The sequence below is a fragment of the Paramormyrops kingsleyae genome, chromosome 3, assembly GCF_048594095.1.
Source record: "Paramormyrops kingsleyae isolate MSU_618 chromosome 3, PKINGS_0.4, whole genome shotgun sequence".
In the NCBI taxonomy this organism is placed as follows: Eukaryota; Metazoa; Chordata; class Actinopteri; order Osteoglossiformes; family Mormyridae; genus Paramormyrops; species Paramormyrops kingsleyae.
In genome coordinates this window covers 28,259,147-28,282,376 of record NC_132799.1, presented here as the reverse complement: position 1 = coordinate 28,282,376, position 23,230 = coordinate 28,259,147, and the positions used below count along the sequence as shown (strand labels likewise).

The window sequence follows — 23,230 nt, the reverse complement described above, 5'->3', positions numbered from 1 at the left end:
TATTGTTAAACAATTACAGGATGTCTCCTACCCTTGTCTTTGTACCAATGTCCAAAATCCAGCTGCAAGAGAAGTATGGTGTTCAGAGCATGATGTTTCCTGCTCCATCCATGCATTCACATGAAGCTGGGTTCTGTGCTTGAATATGGTGATTTAGCTTTGAGTCATTTTAGCTTGATGTTCCTGTAGTCTGAGGAAAATCAAGGAAATGAAAAGCCTGTGGCAAGACTGACTCCATCACTAATCGGGTCTTGTTTTTCTTTTTAGTCCCGGATTTGATTATCACTTTGCTTTTCCTTATAGGTGAAGGAATCTGGTCATTTCACGAATTGTCTCTTACAACCATCTAAGACCTACTAGTCTCAGAACAGATTGTCTTTTAAGCTCATAATATGCTTCTATCTCGGCGATGGCTAAGAGCTAAGGTGCTTTTATTGAGTCAGGTCACCCCCCGTTCTACCCCCCCCCCCCTTTTCTGGAATACAGCATGGACTGAATTATAGTGTACATTGTGCCTCTGGAGATGCTCTGCAGTCTGTACTTGTGTAACTCTACAACGCTTCATCAGACTACAGTCCATTGAGGGCCCTGAATTGCTTCGAGGAAAATGTACCCTTAATGGTGGAAATAGCCAACATCCTCTTCACTTTTTTTTTGTCCATAGTATAATTTTACAGCTATTTACATGTGGGGAAACCTGACGAGAGTGCTTGAAGTTTGACATGCTTAATGGGTTACGTTCAGCACTCTCAAGAAACCGCGTTCAGATTTGCACTAGAAAGAGGAAACTGTTGACATGACACTTTGGAAAGGGTTTGAAAAAGTAATTTGTGATCACAAGCTCAATATAGCAAAAATGTGAATTTTTGTTTTCCCTTCCTCCCATTTTGTTTGGGGAAATTCAACGACAAGCATAATGGTTTTCACGAAAACTTTCCCAGAAGAGAATAGGACCCCCCCGCCCCCCCAGGTGAAATAAGGACTCCTGCTCCGGAAAAGCCTGGTAGAACTCGGATAATCCCACTGTCTGTCCCGTGCAGATTTCCACGCTTTTTGGGAATGGTTCCCTAAGGAAGCAGAGGGTTTTCTGTCCATTATGTTACAGGCCAGGCTGCTTCTTTCTCAGCCTTCGAGCTAAACCGCATCTCTTAATTCCTTCCTTTTGAAATATCCTGAAGCAGAATCCTGTCCTTCACAATAGAGGTTGACTTGTTAATCTGCAGCACTTGTTATTCAGACGCTGTCGAGTTCTGTTTGGGAAGCTGCCGTCACACAACGTTCTGTTCCAGTCTTTTGGCAAAACCTAGCAAAGGCCCCTGTTTGAACACACGCATTTTTTTGCACGTCGTTTACGCTGCCCAAAATGTACATGGTGCACCCCCCCCCCCCTCTTTTCACACGCTGAAACGGTGCAGAGAGGTTCAGATTCCTCAGCACACGGTCCCGTTTTCAGGCCGCGTCTTGGAGCACTGGGACGGCACAGGTTGCATAGAGGGGGCCAGGGTGCAGAAGAACCCGGCGATAAGCGTCAGCCCCAGCCCCCCCCAGGCGCAGAACATGGACCAGCCGTAACCGTGGGCGATATCGTCGGGCAGTCCATACAGGTAGCGTGGGTAGCGGGAGAACTCGAAGTTGATGCCGGCCACACAAGTGCAGAGGGAGATTATGCAGAAGGTGCCTTTGGAGCAAAGACAGAGCAGAATGGTCAGCGGACGGCTACTCGGCCCGGTGCCGACAGAATGTGCAGCGATTCCAGACCCACTCACCACCCATGAGGAAGAGCAGTCCAGCCACATACTGCATGAGACCCTGATCCCAGCAGCCGCCCAACAACCCCACCAGCCATCCGAAGAGGATAATGGCCCCCGCCATGCCCATGAATCCGGCTGTCATCCGCCGCAGGTCTGTGGGAGCAAAGGCAGGCTGAAGAGCGAGCGGTGCTTGTGTGTGAGGTAAACCCGTCACCCAGCCTTCACTGGGTGAACCTTGGTTCAATTATTGGTCGTTATTGTTACTATTATTTTTGTTTTATCCAGTATATCACAATGGATTGATCCAGCTTATTTTTTACTAGGTTTATTTATTCTTTGAGCCTGTATCAGTAGCCAGTATTGTATCTGATTTGGGCTTCCGATGTACTGGACAGAAGATTACGCTCCGCGCAGGACTGAAGGACAGAAGCTCAGCTTCTCACCGGCCTGCGGGTGAACTGGGAGGTTAGAAGTGAAGCTGCCTAATCACTGGATCTGAAGCGAGATCCACGTTGCTGGAAGTTGTACAGCTCAGGGGTTTTCAGCTTTTCTTAAAACAGAACCCCCCCCCCCCCCAATGAAAACAGACCGGTGCTAGGAATACTCCCCCACTAATGTGAGATTGCATGAATTATTAAGAACTAAAGATCCGGGGACTTCAATACTTCTTTCCCCATTGGGGGGCGCTTTCAATAGTTTTCGCTCTGAGTGGGAAGCCTTTAGTTTAATTTTTGCATGTTGAAAGCCCCTGTTGTGGTGGACGATGTGAAGTATCACTAGACTATAAATGAAGGATTCAATGGGATTAACAGGCAGTACGGCCAACCTGATCTTATTATGAACAGGTTTGCTCTGAGAGGCCTACTTTTCATGTCAAATACATATTAATGATTCAAATACAGAATCCATTGGTCCTAGAACTCCTAGAATATGGTCACAGATGTAGTAACACATTAACCCTAAATGTTAGATTGGCTGCTTATGACAGGCAGGAGTGAGAGTGTTGTGGGTGGTGTGTGCAGGGTGCGTGAGTAGTTATTCTTTCCCAGTAAGGAACAGGCACTGGGCCAAACAGGGGTCTACAGCCTGCGAATATGACCACCCACTAAGCTCGCGCTGAGCTCCAGCCCTCAAGGGATGACCTAGAATGAGTCAAACCACAAGTATTGTAGAGCATAAATCTGAGTATATTACATTTGCTGGAATAACTGACCCTTCAGTATTATGAAGCACTATCAAGCAGAAGCAGGGACCATTTTAATACTTCTATAGGAAGAGTTTCTGTATCTCAAATTACAAATAGCACTTGGCTTTCCAGAGGTGAAAGGTTCATCAGCTCAAAGTTGTAATATTACTCATGATAATAATCTGGATCTGCTGTAGTTCAAAAAAAAAAACAAGCTGAAAATACCTCTGACCTTGGAAAAACGCGACCCAGAGCTCACTGCACCTGCTTCTCCTGCTTTTATTCTCTCCTTCTAATTTTCAGACACAGCGGGGAATTCAGAGTTGCTGATGATTAATAGGCTGACCGCATGCAACACTTCAGGCAATTAGGGAAGAACTGACCCCAGAAGGTTATCAGTAATCACTCCTATTTTCTGCCACTCTCCGAACAATGCCTGCCTATTAAAGTGAACCATACTATTCAAAGCACTTAAGTGCTGTATTTCAAACTTTATGATCTGATTATCTCCTCCACAGCCTAGGTGCCCTGTCCAAGTCTGTCCATACCCTGCAACGGTGCTCCTTCTTTTAATTATAGCTTTTGCTTGCTTGTTCTACAGAAGGTAATATGGTGAAGCAGGTCCACTGTACTTTATAACTTATGTCTCATGATATTTGTCTTGCACGCCGCGATCTGTTACCACAATAATTCCAAGTACGAACCTTGCAATCGCACACAGCATAGAGGACAAAACCCCTTGATAAAGACGTGAGCATTAGCAGGATGTGATAATCAGCTAGAATTAGAGTCAGATGAACACGTAGGATGCTCCTGTAGGGCTGAGAACTTACTCGCTGTGACCTCCAGAATGCAGCACGATCAGGCTGGGGGGGGGCAGGAACCGCAGCGGGAATGTGCTTGGAGCCGTCACCTGCTACATGGAGGCCAAAAGCGCTCACCTACTCATACCTGCTAGTAGGTACGTTCAAGGCATCCAAATTCAGAGCTCCAGTGATAGGCCGCTATAACAGGCAGTTCCCAGGCTACAAACGAGATCCGTTCCCTCTGTCTGTCTTTAAGTCGAATTTGTAGGTAAGTCAGAAAAATTATGATCAGAGGTGGAGATTTCAGGTCCAGAGAGTACAAATCCAGACCAAGATTTTGTTTCAACCAACCAGTTGAGTATAAAGAGTCACAGTCACAGAGTACTCAACTGGTTGGTTGAAACAAAATCTTGGTCTGGATTTGTACTCTCTGGACATGAAATCTCCACTTCTGATATTAATACAGTGCATAATAATTGTAATAATTATACAGTAATAATAAAAGTAACTAAAAAGTAAGTATTGCATCTGGTACTGTACTGTACCGCACCGCGATCCAATGAAGCGCGATGTTTTCACGAGCATCACAAAGTGTGTGCTTTGCTTATTAGGAACCATTGTATTTATCTGGAACCTTTAATATAATAGGCTTTATGGTAGGTCATTTGTAAGTATGAGTTGTCCGTTGGGTTGAACATATTGAACAGTATGGTCAGTCGTGCCTAAACAGTAATTTGTATAATAATGAAGAAACAAGCAAAACATATGTTAAATATGCTAAAATGTCAATTTAACATATATGTCCTGATTTATTTGGTAATTACTAAACCAGGCAAAACGGAGCCAAACCCCCCATGTTCAGTTAGATGTGAAGACCCGGGGTGTGTAGGTGAGCAGACTAAGTGCAGTTCTCATACGTAAGGCGTGCCACTCGTCCTGTCTGATGGTCTTTGTCATGTTGTAGGAGAGATTCTTCGGGATGTTGGCTGCAGAATAATGGTATTTGATGTAGGAACATCTTGCAATAGAACCTGTGGACAAAAAAGAAAAATGAGTCTGGAAGTTAGCGGAGTGTGTGAAGGTAGTGTTTTATAGTCTTTGACCTCAGGAGCATCCATTGTGCTGCTGGAACTGTCCTGACACCAGAAGGCTGTTGAACAGACCCAGTTCTGTCTCCAGTCCAAGATCTAGTACCATTTTCTGTTGGTTGATGGCCAATTTCTCACTTTTAAAGCAGTTCCATCAATTAAAAGTAAAACTAATTTTCCTTGCTACTAATGGGTATTTAGCCCGTTGCTATAAACAAAGAATGACTGAAGATATGAAGAAGTTGCTCCTTTTACAGTCCAACATGCCCTTGAGTCCTGAAGGCCCAAGATATAGTTACCAATATACAGGAAGATGACTGCACACATATTAGGGTTGGACCAGCGAAGGATGCCAGCATCCCTCCAAAATGACTGACAGATATCATGGTGTAGAGCCAACGTCACGATCCCCCCACACGCGTTAGGCTAACTACTTGGCCAGATTTCAACAGCTTCAAATAATTAATTACTTTTTCTGCTTACATAATAATAGCCATAAAAGACAGATAAAATGTTTGTATAAATTGATATTAAAAAAAGAAGTTGTTTCCAATCACACGTTATTTGGAATAAAAGCAGAACAGCACACTTTATAGGCTAAAACATTCCATTTTACATTAAAAATTGTTCAATTAATTCAATTGAATAGTGAAGATTTTGCTGTGCCAAAAATGTGAAATGACGTGGTACCTTTTTAGTGATCGAGCCTGTCAATGCCCTCAGAACATCGCTATGACTGAAATAGTCTCAAATAATTGCATACTTTAGTACTTAAACTTGCTATTTTCAGTGCAGAAGAGGGAAAGTACGACCTACCCTCCGATGTCATCGTCCATCACAACATTAAACATGTTAATGTTAATGTCAAACATCGCCATATGCCAGTTATGCAGACATCGCCCATCCTTAACACATATAGGTCAAATTGCTGACCCTGTTTCTCAATTGTACGAAAATTTAGATAAAAGCATTTGCAAAATAAATGCGTTAAAAAATGTAAAAGAAAAAAAGATGATTAGTAACATCAGACTGGAGATGGTGTCATGCCGCTGTAGAAAATTTGGTAACATTTTACTCAGTTACTACTCAAGTACAAATCATTACCTAATATAGTTCCTGCATGAAATACAGGAACCGTCATGACTGATTAATGACGAATGAACATGGGATAAGTGCATAATTAACACTTAGTTACTGGTTAATTAATACAAGTAAGAGTGTACTGCTGTTATTTGTGCCCACTCAGGTAAAGTGTTACCAAATCTGAAGCTGTTTTGCCAGTGAGGACACTAACCACAGGTGTGCAGTAAATCCGCCTTCGCTCTACTGTATTGTAGAGGAAATGAAAGACTCACAAGATGAATGGATCAGAGAAGCGTGCAGTGCATACCTCTTCCCATTCTCTACCAGAACATGTAAATTCAGTCACTCTGTCACTCAGATGATTTATCGTTCAAGAACGTGTCAAAAACAATCGAGTGAACTGATAGGGTTCTGCACCAGGCACCAAGCCAGGACACGTCTCAGTCCTCTCCTGTGAATCGCATTACCTGCCCTATAGGCAGTGACACAGGATCAAAGGTGAGGCCAGAAGCCATCTCAAGCACTACAGGAGATGAGAGAACCTCCCACTGGGCTAAAGGAACTGGACAGAGGGCCAGCAACGTAACGATACTTCCGGACTGTTTAAAAGCATGGATCCAGGAAAGGAGTAATGCAACGTGAGGGCCCTAACACAATCAGGAGAGCATGTTGACAGCAATGTTTAAACATTAAATGTAGTCGAATTTTACCGCCAAGCACCCCAGCTGCCCATCACCGATTAGCAGATTATTGAGGTTGCATCATTTTTACTTCTCTCTTATTCCTCTTTCAGCTCCAGAAAACAAACCCATGAACCCGTCACATCAACCCAGAGCCCCCAGAGAAGTTAATCCACCCACACGCAGGTTCATCATGGCCCAGACCGCTTACGGTAGGTTCTGAAGGGGCAAGTTCACCTTAAGCGATTCTCACGTCTAACTGGGCGTGTTGGGAATCACGAAACTTTCTAAACCTCAGAATCATTATTATGGTTAAAAAAGAAAATCAGATATATACAATTATTTTATCTGACATTTTTGTTAGTTGAAATGGATTGACAAACTGCTTTTATCAATTTATATAGCTGTTTTTACCTGTTTACACAGCTAAGTTCATTTAAGTACTTCATTTAAGGGCTCCTCAGTTTTTACCCAGCACTCATTATCCTATAAACTGAAACTGGATAGATTGAAGGCCCCCTTCAGAGAATGCAGTCATTTGCTAAATACTGAATGAAAATCTTTTTTTGGGAGTGACATCTGGTACTCATGGGAGAGAGTTCGACGTTACATAAGACTCATATGCTTCTGCTGCTTACAGCAATAACAAGAAACACACCGGAGACTAAATTAGCCGCTTTCCTCAAACCCTTAGCTACTCAATTTACACCTGCTCTTTCCACATTGCGGCAGTTATCTGCAAAGAACGACACCACGGAAAGAGTCTGCATCCCATCCTGTCACCTCGAGTGCCGTGTTTCACGCTGGCCGGCGCACGCTGCGAGTGATAGGTGACGTCTGAGCTTAGGCTTTCGCCCCATCGAGATACCGTTGCCGTGGTTATCGCCATGCTGCGGAGGAGAGCCAGTGCTAGCGCTTTCGTAGCTACCGCCGCTGCGGGGAACGCCATGACGCGCCGCCGCTGTGAGGAACGCCCTTTCCTGTCTCTGTTGCTTCAGGAACAAGCAACGGCTCTGAGGGAAATTTCTAGTGGATGATGGTGAGGTGAAACGTGCAGTATTGTCTGGCCCTGGCCTTTCGAGGCGTCCTTGGGGGTGTTAAAACGGCTCCTCTTCAGTCTGAAGGAAAGCCAACTCGCTGTGCCATTAGTGTGACAAACTTGTAAATGTCTGAGCCGGTTGGGTGTCACTTGACCTTTCTAGTCTGTACATGGGGAAGAAAGAACCGACTGCAGACGCAGAGGGAAGTCAGCCCTCTGGGGTGGGCAGAATCAGTTCCGCAAAGGCGTCTAGGAACTTGCAGTACCCCCCTGACTCTGATGCAGCCAAGATTAATATTCCCAGTAGTGTCTGCATATTGAGTGGCAGCTGACTGCTGGATTCGCCTCGTTTTTGTGTGCGTGATTACGAAAGCCCTACATTTCGGTGCCATGTCAACATGTGTCAACATATTGAGTCCGGAAGGTTCTCCTGTCACCATAAAATATACTGCCTGGCCAAAAAAACAGTCCCACACTTTAATATTTCGTTGGACCTCCTTTAGCCTTGATTATGGTGCACGTTCCTCAATGCATTGCTTTCATGTGCTTATGCAACATCTCAACATTTTTTTTCATCCAGATTAGCACTGATTTCTCGTTGAGCTTTCGTATCGATGATAAGTGTTGTTGAACCACTCCATAAAGTCTAATTCAGCACATCTCAAAGACTTTCAATGGAGTTAAAGTTAAGACACTGTGGTGGCCAAATCATGTGTGAAAATGAATCCTCATGCTCTCCAAACCAGTCTTTGACAATTCGAGCCTGGTGCATCTTGGAATGTAAAATTCATCCTGGAATTTACCCATGCCATTAGGAATGAAAAAATCCATTGATTAGATAACTTGGCCATTCAGTAGTTTCAGGTGCTCAACTGACTTCACTTTACTGCTGCGTAACGTCGCTGAGCTGTAATAATGATCCTGTCATTGGCTCTTAAGTGCTTGCTGATTTAAATTCAAACGGTGACTTTTTTTCCTCGGCCAGGCAGTGTATGATTCCTTTATTGCCATTGTATGATAATGAGGCGCATGAAGATAATAAATTCCAAACCACAAGACCGTAAACATACAACAAGAATTTGCAAAATATAAGATGCAGTCAGTGTTGGGATGAGATGAGATGAGATTCAAATGGGGGATGAGTCAGTGATGCTGCAGTAATAAAATATTTACATATTAAGGTAGGTTTAGTGTGGGTATATACAGATGCTAAGGTGAAACAGGGGCTTATTATGAATATTATTGCGCTTGACAGAGTAAGTGACATATCCAGCACCCTTCAGTACTGCATTAAATGCACCACAGCGTCCATGTGTACAGACAATGAGCAATGGTGCACTGAATCTTTAAAATAAGTGGGCAAAGGCACTGCATACATATTTAATATTAAAAGTGAATAAGTGTGGTGTGTTTTTAAGACAAGAAATGGCTCTGGGGGAAATATCTGTTCCTGAATCTAGCTGTACTGGTATAAGGTGTCTTGTACCTATTTCCAGGGGGTACGGTAATATGTATGAGGCTGGGGGGTGAGTCGGGCCTTTGGAAATGTGGCCTTCTGAGGGTGTTGGGCCTTGCAGATGTTGGGATCTTGTGACTTCATGGGCAATTGAGTAAGCTGCAGTTGATGTTTTACATGCATAAGGAAGAGATTACTATGGTTTTGGGGGTGCAGTGGTAAATAATTGTTGGGGGAGGTTTTTCTATTTCTGACGCATTTGAAAATATAATTGCTGTTGGGCCTATTTTCACGGGAGGGAGGTCCTCAGTCATGTGTGTACTAGGAAACCTAAATATAGGGGCACTCTCCACAGCCACTTCATTGATGGGGGGGGGGGGGGTGACTAGACTACTGTTCCAATGTTAACAATTAGAGAAGTATAGAGGACAAGGCCAAGGTCCAGTTGCACGTTACAGCATGTAGGTCCAGGTCATGAAGTTTGGATGCCAGCCTGCTCTGAATGATTCTGACGTTTCCTGATGCACTAAGGCAATGCGTGGTGTGACTGAGGTGACATCCTCTGTGAAGCTACTATTTTCTATATGTAAACTGGCATAGGGAGGGGGGGATGATGGTACAGGAAAGGACAGGATTATGGGAACGAGTCCAACTGGGCAGGAATCGTTGAGGTTTTTACTGGCCGATTGTTTCGGATGACGGTGACCTTGACTTGACTTGAGTAAACTTGAGTTGAGCTGAGCAGAGGTAGGTGGGGACTGAGACCTGTAATAGTAAGAAGCTGAGGATGCTTGTGAATCCTTGGGTACTAATCTAACAGCCTGATTAATCCCTTAACTACACTATATGAACATAGGACACCTGGCCATTACACCCAGAGGAACTTTTATGACATAACATTCTAAATCCATTGGCATCAATATGGAGTTGGTCCCCCCTTTGCAGCTATAACAACTACCACTCTCATGTGAATGCTTTCCACAAGATTTTGGAGTGTGTCTGTGGGAATTTTTCCCCATTTACCCAGAAGAGCATCTGTGAGGTTGGGCACTGATGTTGGACGTGAAGGCCTGGCTCACAATCTCCATTCTAATCCATCCCAAAGGTATTCGATGGGTTTGAGGTCAGGGCTCTGTGCGGCCAGTCAAGTTCTTCCACACCAAACTCACCTAACCATGTCTTTATGGATCTTGCTTTGTGCACTGGGGCAGAGTCATGCTAGAACAGAAAAGGACTTTCCCCCAAACTGTTCCTACAAAGTTGGAAGCATAGAATTATCCAAAATGTCTTGGTATACCTTCCCACACTCCAAAACCTTATGGTAAGCCTTCCCAGAAGAGTGTCAGCTGTTATAGATGCAAAGAGGGACCAACTCCATACTGATGCCTATGGATTTAGAATGTTATGTCATAAAGGTTCCTGTAGGTGTAATGGCCTGGTGACGTAATACTTTTGTCCATATAGTGTATCATCCTGTGTCTATGTTATTAGCACTTGGTCCTTTGTGGTTGGTGTAACCTTGGTGATAGAATCTGTGTTTCCTCTGTCAGAGCAGATGAAGAACCTGTTCACCTATTCAGGAGTGAAATGTTGTCCATGGAGGAGCAGGTGGTCTTAAGAGTGTAGTTAATGATGTACTTAGTACCCAGCCACCAGAGGTGGAAATTCCAGGTCCAGAAAGTAAAAATCCAGACCAAGATTTTGTCTCAACCAACCAGTTATATATAAAGAGTCACAGAGTACTCAACTGGTTGGTTGAAACAAAATCTGGATTCTTACTTTCTGGACCTGAAATTTCCAGCTTGGCTAGCCACATACAGTGGGGTTGGTATTATGGTAGAAGTGCTTTTCTATCTGCTCGTTGTGGCAGGTCTTTGCTTCCCCCTTGTTCAGGACTGCCCTGGCTATGCGGTACCTGCGCGGTACCTGTACAGTACACTTCTGTGTCCTCAGACCTGACAGCTGTTTCCCAGGCAAGAGTTGGATCTGATCCATGGTTCCCAACTGGGAAAGTTACAGCTGTCCTTGCTTACTGCAAAATTATTTATGCCGCAGTTTATGTTGAATAATACTGAGGAAATATAGTCTGTTCTTTTGGAACAGTCCTGAAGGTCTGACGTAGCTCCCTCAGGCCAGACTACCAGTGATATTATGGCTGGTTTGACTCTGCCAATAAGAGGTCTGTAGGCAGGGCTGAGGAACAGACAGATTATCTGATTGGACGACACTTGGAATGTTATTGTATGCCAAGAGACACCACTCAAGGCTGACCATAACACTAGGCTTCAATCACTATCAGATTTCAACTAATCTGATGTGTCTATTGTGCAATTCAGAGTAAGTGTCCAGTTCAAGAGTAGAACAGATCAGCCAGTCCAGTGCACAAGATCCATCAATATAAAAGCAAGACTCTTCCTGTACCTGTGGTCTACCCTTCCTGTCATCATTTGGAAAGGGAATAATAACAAATGCCAGTCCCTGATGTACAAATACTAAAGGATTTGCTAAATGCTAACGATTAGATGAGCAGGCTATAGAAAATGAGGTAGCTTCAGATTACACCTTCTGCAAAATTGTCGCCCCATAACTACGATGCCCTTTGACCCCTGGCAGTCTTGTGGGAACTCAATCCGGATGTAAGGTCTGTACAGTGACACCTGTGCCCCTGGGGGGCCGTTGTGCCAAACAGCCATACAGATGTCACAGGTGTCCCCCGGAGCAGGCATGGTTTTCTCCACTGACCCTGTGACTCCGCCCTGCACCCATATGCTCACGCTGAGCTTGATATCAGCTGTTTGTTAGGCAAATGGGGGCATTTGCATAATTTATTGTGGAAGGAAATCTGTGCTTATAGTGACTTGTTAGTGCGATGTTCAGACAGGCCTGTGCACCATCATCAGCTGCAGAAGCTTTTTAATGGATCTGAAGCAGTTTTTATTTCCAATTTCCTTTCACATGATGCTTGGTTTCTGCCAAGCAGCAGCAGATGGGGACATAGTGACGACACGCAGGACTCCTGATATGGGAAGGTTATCGACTGATGCTGAACACAAACTTACTATTGACTATGTGAACTGAAGGCACTAAATCCATCCCAGGCAGCACTAGGCACAAGGCAGGGGTGCAACCAGGATGTGATACGAGGATTTAGTACCTAGTTAACCATAAAAATAATTCTAACACAACCATATATAACTAATATGCAAATTCATGTCTATGCAAAAAGAGCAGCAGGTGACAGAACTGATTATCACTGCAGAATTTCCCCCTGGGATCAATGGCTGCTCTTGTCTAAGATCCACAGCCTCAATAATAGCGGCTGTAAAACAAACATGTGAAGAAAAAAGAAATGTATCCAACAAAAAGAACATTGACAACTAACTCATCCAGCGCCTTCAAAGGTAACCTGTTATCATGCAGCCGCTTATACTATCAGACACTGGTATAGCTGAAGCCCCCCTCCGTTTTGACAGCTTGTGTGATCCCTGCATGCCCTTCACAAAACCAGCCCTGGGGATAAAGTTTTCATATTTTACACTCGTATAAGCCCCATGGTCCAATTACCCCGTGGGGAGAGCCTTTGCGGCCGGTGCTGTCAGGGTGTCACGGCTGCGGCGCGTCAGTCCATTTCAGAGCCATCAACAGAAAATTCCAGCTGCAGGATCAGACATATTCAACCGAATCACCGGAGTTCACCATTTTCTCCCTTCAGATCCTATTATGGGGGATAATTGCGTTTTCGGAAGATATCGATCATCAAATCCGTGCCTCCGTTGAATTGGCAACTACATAACAGACGTCTGAAATTTTAATACAGTGGACATGAGCTGATGTTTTAAGATTTTTTTTTACCACATGCGTTCATTTATGTATGCAGTTTATAGGCACATGTATGAATACAACGAACTGCACCACCTAGCAATCATGATTTTCTATTAGGAGCTCAAAGGCGCTTACAGGTTGTGAGAAGGACAGGGAGCGGTTTATAAGGTGCCATGTGTTATACAAGTGTTTACCCACATTCATTTGTAATTCTCTGCGTTTAAAACAGACGAGATGATTGATTGCTGGACACCATGGACTTCGTGTGAAGAGTGGCAATCAAGTTGCATTACTAATATGTTTCGCAATGTATGCGCTTGAAACAACTATCAAATTCTGTACATTTGTCAATCTGATGACTCGCATTAAGACATCAAAGGCGGTTTGCTTGCCCCCCTACAATCGAGGCGTTTTCTCGTACGTGCATAATCAGAATCAAGGGAAGTGAACATTTGCAATTGAGTTTGAATTAACCCATATAGGAAAATATGACGATATTTCTTTACCTTTGCGAATGAGCTCATCAATGTCCTGGTCGAAGCCTTGCCGGTGGCACTTGCTCCACAGCCCCATGTTGGTTGAGTTATAACGCCGGCTGCACTCGTCCGCGGCGCTCAGGGCGAACATCTGCCGGCGATCCCGCGTCAGCAGCCCCGTCCCCGGCTCCGTCCGCGCCCGGCTCGCCCGCAGCGGAAGGCTGCTGTTGGAGATGTAAATGAAGCCCGGGTCGTTCCTGCGACTGGAGAAAGTCCGGCATCGCTCCCTATGCTTCCTGGCGTCAGTCTCGTACCAGTGATCGGAGTAGATGGCCACCGTCAGCATGGCCAGGGCGCAAAGAGAGAAAAAGAGGCCGGCGCACAGTAGCGACTTGGCGGCAGCCATGGCTCGCTCCTCTCAGACCCGCATCAGCGCCTCAACGGCGGCCAGCCCGTGTTACAATCCGGGACTGACAGTAAACAATGTCATCGTGGATGCGGTGAGACGTGCAAAGCGGGGTCAGCCCTCGGCAGTATGTAAATCCCGGCGCCGGTGGATTGCCGGTCTTGTGACTGTGCATGTTTGAGAGGGAGGGAGCTGCTGCAGATGCACGGACCCTGACCGCCTGGAAGGATCCCTGTCTCATCCACAGCCATTCATCGCCACTCTATTCCGATCAATCATACTGACACTGTACTAGGTATCTACACGCAAAGACGGGTTTCAGGTCCAATGCCTTCAAAGAATCTCTGCAATGCAAAATGAAATTTATAACCCTCCAGATAAAGACACGTACAGTGACACCTGAACATGATGTTCTGAATATCAAGTCAAATAATCCATGTGTGTAAAGGTGTGTGTGTGTGTGTGTATATATATATATATATATATATATACATACATATATATATATATATACACACATACACTCACCTAAAGGATTATTAGGAACACCATACTAATACGGTGTTTGACCCCCTTTCGCCTTCAGAACTGCCTTAATTCTATGTGACATTGATTCAACAAGGTGCTGAAAGCATTCTTTAGAAATGTTGGCCCATATTGATAGGATAGCATCTTGCAGTTGATGGAGATTTGTGGGATGCACATCCAGGGCACGAAGCTCCCGTTCCACCACATCCCAAAGATGCTCTATTGGGTTGCGATCTGGTGACTGTGGGGGCCATTGTAGTACAGTGAACTCATTGTCATGTTCAAGAAACCAATTTGAAATGATTCGAGCTTTGTGACATGGTGCATTATCCTGCTGGAAGTAGCCATCAGACCTACAACCAGCTGATGATGGGTACATGGTGGTCATAAAGGGATGGACATGATCAGAAACAATGCTCAGGTAGGCCGTGGCATTTAAACGATGCCCAATTGGCACTAAGGGGCCTAAAGTGTGCCAAGAAAACATCCCCCACACCATTACACCACCACCACCAGCCTGCACAGTGGTAACAAGGCATGATGGATCCACGTTCTCATTCTGTTTACGCCAAATTCTGACTCTACCATTTGAATGTCTCAACAGAAATCGAGACTCATCAGACCAGGCAACATTTTTCCAGTCTTCAACTGTCCAATTTTGGTGAGCTCGTGCAAATTGTAGCCTCTTTTTCCTATTTGTAGTGGAGATGAGTGGTACCCGGTGGGGTCTTCTGCTGTTGTAGCCCATCCGCCTCAAGGTTGTGCGTGTAGTGGCTTCACAAATGCTTTGCTGCATACCTCGGTTGTAATGAGTGGTTATTTCAGTCAAAGTTGCTCTTCTATCTGCTTGAATCAGTCGGCCCATTCTCCTCTGACCTATGGCATCCACAAGGCATTTTCGCCCACAGGACTGCCGCATACTGGATGTTTTTCCCTTTGCACACCATTCTTTGTAAACCCTAGAAATGGTTGTGCATGAAAATCCCAGTAACTGAGCAGATTGTGAAATACTCAGACCGGCCCGTCTGGCACCAACGACCATGCCACGCTCAAAATTGCTTAAATCAACTTTCTTTCCCATTCTGACATTCAGTTTGGAGTTCAGGAGATTGTCTTGACCAGGACCACACCCCTAAATGCATTGAAGCAACTGCCATGTGATTGGTTGATTAGATAATTGCATTAAGGAGAAATTGAACAGGTGTTCCTAATAATCCTTTTAGGTGAGTGTATATATATACACACACAATTAATGCCGATCTGCTATGCAATTTGCTTTGGTTAGGAATGAACAATTAGGACTTTATAATTTTAATTGGGTTAAGAATATGTTAAACAATGTTTCTTATTTGCTGTTGAAATTTTGTAGTTAATTTTGCAGTAAAAACAATAAATAAATAAAACACAGTCTTGCAAAATAAGGTAAAAGCATGATGGGTGATGATCGATTATATTTTTCTGATATAAACACCGTGTGGATTAACGCCGGCTGACTATTGAAGAAACGTACGGCAGGATGCTATTTTTCAAAATCGGTTATTTTATTTGATGTGATAAGCTGTTGAACTGTCAAAATGAATTGCTTTTACGATTATCATCAGAACCGAATGTTTCAGTGCTGAGTGAAGGAAAGGCTTGGGAGGGCAGTAATTAAGGGATGTTCTGGGCCTCCTGATCAGATCCCATAGTTTTGTCGTAAAGAAGAAATATACAGATAAATGGCCCAGATTGAAAATACGTGTCATAACTAATCTGGAGAGTGTTGTTTTCAAACGAATAAGTACTTGTCACTTTAAATCAAGAATGCATCGTGCAATTTTCCCTGCCTTTTAAAATATGGCTATAATTACATTTTCACACTGTTTCTGATTCCACTGTATGATATATAGTGTGGGTCAGAGTTATTCACTTTGTTTTTTTTTTTATTTGTGTTTCATCAGAATAGGAGTGCAGATGAAAATCATGATAGTTACCTTAGCAGCCTCCAAAATCAAAAGCAGCAATTAGATCTAGAAGCCCAATTATTTTCTGTTTTAGGATTAAAATGCATCATTGACTCCTCTGGAAAAGACTGCCCTGTTCCTTGTCCAGTGCAAAAACCAGATTTAAGAATCAGAGTGTCAAGTATTTTTAAGGTTTACGTCTGGAATTGGATATTTTTAAGGACTTTTAAAATTATATTTACGTCCGTAGTACAGTTAACTATAAGTAAGTGTGTTAGTGGATACATTCTTTTAATATAACAAACAAAATATATAAAAACATGTTGCGTTATAGATTAAATTACTAGCCTTTTTTGGTTCTCGTGTTGCTTGACCGCCCCCTTGTGGTAGAAATTAGTTGTAGAATGTTTTAAAATGGGTACGTTTGTCTCCAACTGATAGTTATATTCCTAAGTATTTAGTATCTATATATAAAATTATAAAGTAGATATCGAACTAAATATAGCCTAAATGTGCAACTAGAACAATGCACCTTTAATAGGTATTGAAAAACTAATTATGTATCCATAGAACTGTAGATTTTAGAATAAATAAATTATTTACAAAAGTCAGAAACTAAGCGATTCTGTTCAGACCGCGAATTTGTTCCGATCACATTACACAGCAGAAAGAAAGATGTCATCATAAAGAAGTTAAAACTCTGGGTCTCGGCTGTTATACTTTTAAGCGGAACTAAAGAACAATGCATTTTGGTACACGAGACTATTAAAGTGACGTACCGGTCCTTGTTTAACGTGCCTGGGAAGGTTATGCTGTATCCTACTCTTTTATAAATCTAATTGTATTAAAATAGGTGTTAAAGCTTTATTTTTTGGAATGTAAATGCTTTGTCATAAGTGACATCAATCATTTTATTAAAAGGTACGTAACATGCATAGCGTTCCGGGAAAGTGAGATTAGCATTTGATGACATTGATTATTTCTTGATTTATATGTAAGTAACTAAATGTATTCTGCAGAAATGTTACAAAAAATGTTCCTTATATTTAGACCTGTATTTGTTCTCTACTTATTCTTATATATGTAAATCAGCGATCAGAGTTGTACGCGGGTTGTTACGAGGACTCGTTTAATATTTATGGAGCAGAGCTATAATTCCACTGTATTCGATTCTGTCATTTGTTATTACAGGTAATAACCATGTCGCACTACGCCACGCGAATGGCGCGCCTGAGTGCGCGTATCTTCGGCGAGGTTGTGCGCCCCACGGATGCCCGCTCCATGAAGGTAGTGGATCTTTTTAAAGAACCGCCTCTGGCGCAGCGGAAGGGGGTGTATAACTGGTACCCAGAGCACAACACCTACTACGGCCTGACCAAGACATTACGCTTATTGGGCTTGTTCAGGTATTCAGATCGCAATGTGTATGGTTTTTCACAGTGCAGACTATGTTTTATACATGTATTTTTATTATGGTTGAGAAGATCAAAAGTGACAATTTTGCGAAATTTGTTTTTTATGCGTGCATTGCACCTTGCTGTACACCTGTGATTATGATTAGAGATGAACACGAGGACTTCAAGGACGAGATGCGACGGCTAAAGAAACTGCGAGGGAAGGGGACACCAATGAAGGGTGAAGGGAAAAGAGCCACAAAGAAGAAGTAGCTTAACTTTATTACCAAACGGGATCATAACAGGTCAACCTGAAGCTTCAGGAAGAATGACTGCAGAACAGGATATGGGATTGTAACGGACTCTGGAGGGGAAAACCAAATTTGATGTAAATAAACACAGAGGAACTTTCTGTGTGATTTATTATGTTGTAATATTGTAATAGAATCGCCAGTTTACAGCACCAACACGATCAGCTTTCACCAGCTAAAGTATCTTGTGATATGCTGTGATTTATATCATTTAACATTACATTTTGAGTGAAAAGTTTAAGGTAGCCGAATGAAAATACCAAAACGCAATACCACTGCCATTAATTAAATTCTCAGTGTGGCATGCATTATAAATCCATGTCTTTATAATTAATTATTTATATTATTTTAAAGCCATTAGATTGCTTCAAAGCTATCACAGCAATCAAAAATGAAAAGCTCTGTAATGCTGCATACACTATAACATGGGTGTAACAACATTAACCACACAGATAGGTTCTTCACAGTTATATATATTTCTGTTGAGCCTGATGATGCATCACTGCTCTCTCGGTTAGAAGACTGTCTATTAGATATCCGGTGCTTGATGGCAAAAAATTTCCTAATGTTAAACACAGAAAAAACAGAAGTTCTGGTAAGTGGTCCCAAGGCTGCACGAAATAAGTCTCACCACCTCAACAGTAGTGGCGTTCCTACACAACCTAACACAGTGGTCAGAAATCTTGGGGCACTTTTCCACCACGCAAAGTTCAATACTTTCGCTTTTCCATTGACTTCCTGATGAGTACCAGTACCGAAAGTTCCAGTACCGAAAATGCCAAACCAGCTGAGGTACTTCTTTGGTACTTCGGTACTTTGGGGTGGGACTTGCAAACATATTTGCTGTTGATTGGTTATGCAAATAGCCTGCCGCAGAAACACAAAATACAACCGCCATCTTTTGAAACACACAACGAACAGCGAGAAACTAAATAAACAGCAGTAAAAACAAAAATATTAAAAAAGGAAAAATGGAAGGATGGACAAACGAGGAAATAGCAAAGTAATAGCAAGCCGCTTGGAAGAAATGGGGCACATGCGAAACACCGAACAATGCCGCTTGAAAATCACAAAACTTAAGCAGAACTACAGGATAATGAAGGATCATAATAATATGTTTGAATTCAGTGAAATAAATACTGCACCGCGCTTTGTGATGATGTCAGTCAGGGGCGGTCACTGATGATGTCATTTGGTGCCGGTACCAGTTTTTACGCCAGTGGAAAACCGACACAAAAGAAGTACCATACTTTTGGTACTTTATGGAAGTACCAAAAGTACGGTACCTGGTGCGGTGGAGAAGCGCCCTTGGTCTTCTAATTGATTAAGATTTAAGGTTTGATGCTTACATAAGAGGTATTACTAGAACTGCGTTTTATCATTTACGAAACATAGCCAAGCTTCGGAAGATGCTCTCCCTTCATGTTGCGGAAAAATTAATATATACCTTTATAACTTCCAGACCGGGCTACTGTAATGCCCTCCTGTCTGGTTGCCCATCTGGATCCTTACATAAACTTCAGCTGGTACAGAATGCAGCAGCCAGAGTTCTCACAAACACTAAAAAATTTGATCAGATCACACCTGTCTTATCCTCCCTTCACTGGCTTCCAGTTAAGTCTTGGATTGACTATAAAATGCTGCTATACCTGTAAAGCACTGAATGGCCTTGCACCAGAATACCTTAGTGATCTGCTGACCTCATACAACCCTCCACGCTTGCTTCGTTCTCAAGGCGCAGGATTTCTATTAGTACCTAGGGTAGAAAGAGCTACGGCAGGCTGCAGAGCTTTCTCCTATAGAGCTCCTCAGCTGTGGAACGGTCTTCCACCGGATGTGCGGGATTCAGGCTCACTCTCAATATTCAAGTCTAGACTAAAAACACACCTGTTTAGTTTGCTTATAGGGACCCTAATTCTAGCTCTAGCTAACTCCTCACTCCCAGTTAGACCCATAGTGAGGTGTAGAGTTGGGTGGGGATCGGTGCCATTAGCTTTGGATGACCTGAGCTGTCAGTTCTGTCACTCTAGCTTCACACCCCCTTATGGAATTGGAGTGCTGACATTTCTGGGACTCCCCATGCCTGCATTCCCACCTGCCTCTCCCTCCTACTTATGCTGCCATAGCCATATCTGCTGGAGTTTACATACTGCACTCACCTAACTGTTTGCACTGCCTGATTGCACATTTTTTCCCACCTACCCCTCCTGGGGGGAGCTGCCTGGAGACTTCAAATTATCAAGATATCCTGCACACCCTGCTACGTGCGACGTCTCCACTACCCATGATGTCCTTGCATCCAGCTCACCGTGTCTGTGTCATCCTCCATTTTTGCCCTGCTACCTAACTACTGGTTGCCTGGCGATCTGAAGGAGCGCCAACACCGGTTGTCATCACCTCCCTGCTCCCCGGTTGTGACTCAAATCTTATGACTTGGAAAGTGTGACTCGGCACTTAGCCATCTCTCTGATTTGACCCTCCCTGCCGGCCCCAGGAGGATGGGCTCCCCCTTTGAGTCGGGTCCCTCCCAAGGTTTCTTCCTTCTGGGGAGTTTTTCCTTGCCACTGTCGCCTATGGCTTACTCACTGGGGGCTTTGGGTGGGGATGCTGTAAAGCGCTTTGAGACGATGTAATGTTGTGATAACATGACACCACGCTTTCAGATTTTCACGCAAGCAATCTTATGACGAATCTATATTATTCCGTTATAAACCTAAAATTGGGTGCATCAAAAGTGTTGGGATAGCTTTCAAACCATAAAGACTATTTACAAGATTGTAAAATTGTTACATACACGTAAATGCGTATGCAGACTTGTCTCACATTGGAGATCTCACTCCAGCCAGCTTTCCAAAGTTGGCAACCCTGCAAAGGTCTGACTGAAGATCAGTGATTTTGGCCAGAGTCACACGGACAAGGTGTGAGTTATAGCAAGATTTCCCACCCATGTGCACCATAGTCTTACTGTGTTGGTACTGGAAATCATGCGTACGGGGTTAAGGACACACACAAGTCCCAAATCCAACAACCGCGTTTCAGACATTTTAACTCAAAAAGGAATGAGGAGCTGATCCCCTCTTTTCTGCGCCAAAGTCGGTTTAGCATGTTTAACCACAGAAGTTTTGGAAACAGTCTTACTTTGGGTCACAGTGCAGGATTACCCATTTATCTGCTACCCCTGGGGCATTTTTCAGGGGGTTAAGGGCCTTATTCAAGGGCCCAGAGACTATTCTGCAGAGGACAGGATTCAGAGCGTTGACTTTGCGGTTATAGGTACAGAGGTCCAACCCGCTGAGCTGCACTCCGCCCACCTGGCACCCCACCGCTTCCGTCAGATGTTTGCTCTGTATGAATGCTGCACGGCCCGGAGGCCTGGAGCTGCTCTCCATTCCAACACCGCCGACTGAAACCAGGTGTAATTAGACATTGCCGCTGAGAGCACGTGACTGGACCGCAGCCAGCCTTCATAAATTGTGAATGAAACAGAGGTAATGCAGGCTTCTAATACTTTGATTAGATGTTGTCATTGATCCATATTGGAGCTGTGCAGTGTGCTGCACGCATCGACAGGCTGGATGAAGGTCTGAAGAAGCAGGAGCTCCTGGACCTGGTCCATCAGGATAGGTGGCTCTAGACATGGATGTGCACTGCAGAATTACTTTGCAGATTAACTTCAGACTTAAGCATCTACCTATCTTTCTGTCTGTCTGTCTCTCTGTCTATCTATCTACAACTATCTGTCTGTCAATCTTGCCTGTCTGTCTATCTATCTATCTATCTATCTATCTATCATGAGAAAAGGGAGGCAATTTGCCAAAGAAAAGTTTTTTTCAGTAATTTGAACATGTCTTTGAGCAAATGGTCATTTTTACATTTTAAAGTGCATAAAAGATTTTTTTTTAACAAGTGATAATTGATCATTCGAAAATGTTAAGCTAGAGAAGCATAACTGGCTAGCAAGGCTGTTATTGTGAGAAACTGGGTATTCTAGGCCGTTTGTAGAGGTTTTTGGATTTGTGTTTTTTTTTTTTGTATTTCGATGCTCATACTGATTTTTCATTATGCCAGCTGTCCTGATTGCACAGCTATTTATCAAACACCTTTAAACGTATTGCTGTTGACTTTTTTTTCTTAAGAAGGGATGTTTTCCATAATCTGTACGTGAAAGGGTTGTATGTTCTGATGCCCGAAAAATGGAGATTCTGCACGAATCTGGTCTCTGTCAGCCATGAAAGTATAAACACCAATATTCTGTCCTTGCCTTCTGCCCCATCAGCGATGCTGAAAACATGTTGGACTATCGCTGACAAAGGTGCTTTCACACACAAAAAAAAGGGCTGAAATGCTGCACCAGTGCAAGCGTGATGCTTTGCAGATGACGCGTGAAGCCTTGGAAGAAGATGCAAAGCATGTTCTCACAGTAAGCGGAAAGACAGACACCATTCTGCAGTGTGCATAACATACGCAAATAACCTCTGAATACTGCTGACCTCAGGATCTGTTTGGAGTTCTCTGATTGGCTGATTCCTCCCGGTTACTCCGGTTATGAACAAGCCAGCATATAATGAAAAAGAGCCATCGTGACTAATCAAAAACAGTCTTTGTTTTGTTTTTTTGATGCTTGTAAATTAACATTCAGAATGACATTGATTTTGCCCACATTGGTATCAAAGCTGGGTCCTTGGTCAATGCTTGAATTTTAAAGTTGTTTAATTAATTAAATTCATTCTTTCTCTTCCTTGCATACATCGTGTTGATTTTAAAGATATTTTACTTTCCTTTGGCTGGCTTGTCTACAAAACTGCAATTATTTTAATGAATTTCAATAATGTTCTACCACAGATATTTAACTGTTCACATTTATTTTTGCAGCAGATGCTTTTATCCAAAGTGACATTCATTTCTGAGAAAGGAGAGTCGGTCAGTCCCTGGAGGAATCTGAGCCTCGCTTACGGACCTAACAGTGAAACCACTCTGCCAACCCTGGGATTTGAACAAACAACCATCACAGCACAGGGACACCACCCTAACCCCCACCGGTATCCTCGCTTGCTTTTTATGTGGTGGTAAGTCCAAGCTAATTAATAATTCATGTATTTTATAATAAAAATTTCACAGCACGCACATCGTGGTTCCTTTCCCATCTTGAATGTGTACCGTGTCAGCGGACGATGTTTTTTATCAGTGGAAGGCTGGATTGAAAATGACTGAGAATAAGGGTCTCTATGAAGAATATCTTTGGACCAAAAAATACTGTGAAC

At 43.3% G+C, this 23,230-nt stretch overlaps 2 protein-coding genes and 1 long non-coding RNA gene across 5 annotated transcripts; 2 read left to right on the top strand and 1 right to left on the bottom strand.

The window, feature by feature from the left end:
- Window positions 1-962: 962 nt before the first annotated feature.
- On the bottom strand, window positions 963-14,156 carry LOC111844349 (transmembrane protein 178B-like). 3 transcript variants are annotated; one of them, XM_023812760.2, is made up of 4 exons: window positions 13,418-14,136; window positions 4,661-4,774; window positions 1,767-1,904; window positions 963-1,678 (listed from the first exon to the last, which is right to left on the bottom strand). In XM_023812760.2, exons 1-4 carry the CDS (start codon window positions 13,791-13,793, stop codon window positions 1,431-1,433), a joined length of 876 nt encoding a protein of 291 aa, XP_023668528.1. In that variant the 5' UTR covers window positions 13,794-14,136; the 3' UTR covers window positions 963-1,430. The 3 variants fall into 3 exon arrangements, with proteins under 3 accessions (XP_023668528.1, XP_072566152.1, XP_072566153.1); XM_072710051.1 differs by lacking the exons at window positions 963-1,678; window positions 1,767-1,904 and adding an exon at window positions 3,515-3,853 and having other exon boundaries at window positions 13,418-14,156; XM_072710052.1 differs by lacking the exons at window positions 963-1,678; window positions 1,767-1,904 and adding an exon at window positions 3,515-3,850 and having other exon boundaries at window positions 13,418-14,156.
- Window positions 6,076-6,809, top strand: LOC111844352 (uncharacterized). The gene is made up of 3 exons (XR_002838363.2): window positions 6,076-6,130; window positions 6,393-6,552; window positions 6,708-6,809. It is a non-coding gene; the product is annotated as an uncharacterized lncRNA (long non-coding RNA).
- A 2,867-nt stretch (window positions 14,157-17,023) lies between the features above and the next one.
- mrps33 (mitochondrial ribosomal protein S33) lies at window positions 17,024-18,070 on the top strand. Its single transcript, XM_023812761.1, has 3 exons — window positions 17,024-17,185; window positions 17,456-17,670; window positions 17,826-18,070. The coding sequence occupies exons 2-3, from the start codon at window positions 17,465-17,467 to the stop codon at window positions 17,929-17,931; spliced, it is 312 nt and encodes a 103-aa protein (XP_023668529.1). The 5' UTR covers window positions 17,024-17,185; window positions 17,456-17,464; the 3' UTR covers window positions 17,932-18,070.
- The last annotated feature ends 5,160 nt before the right edge of the window (window positions 18,071-23,230 follow it).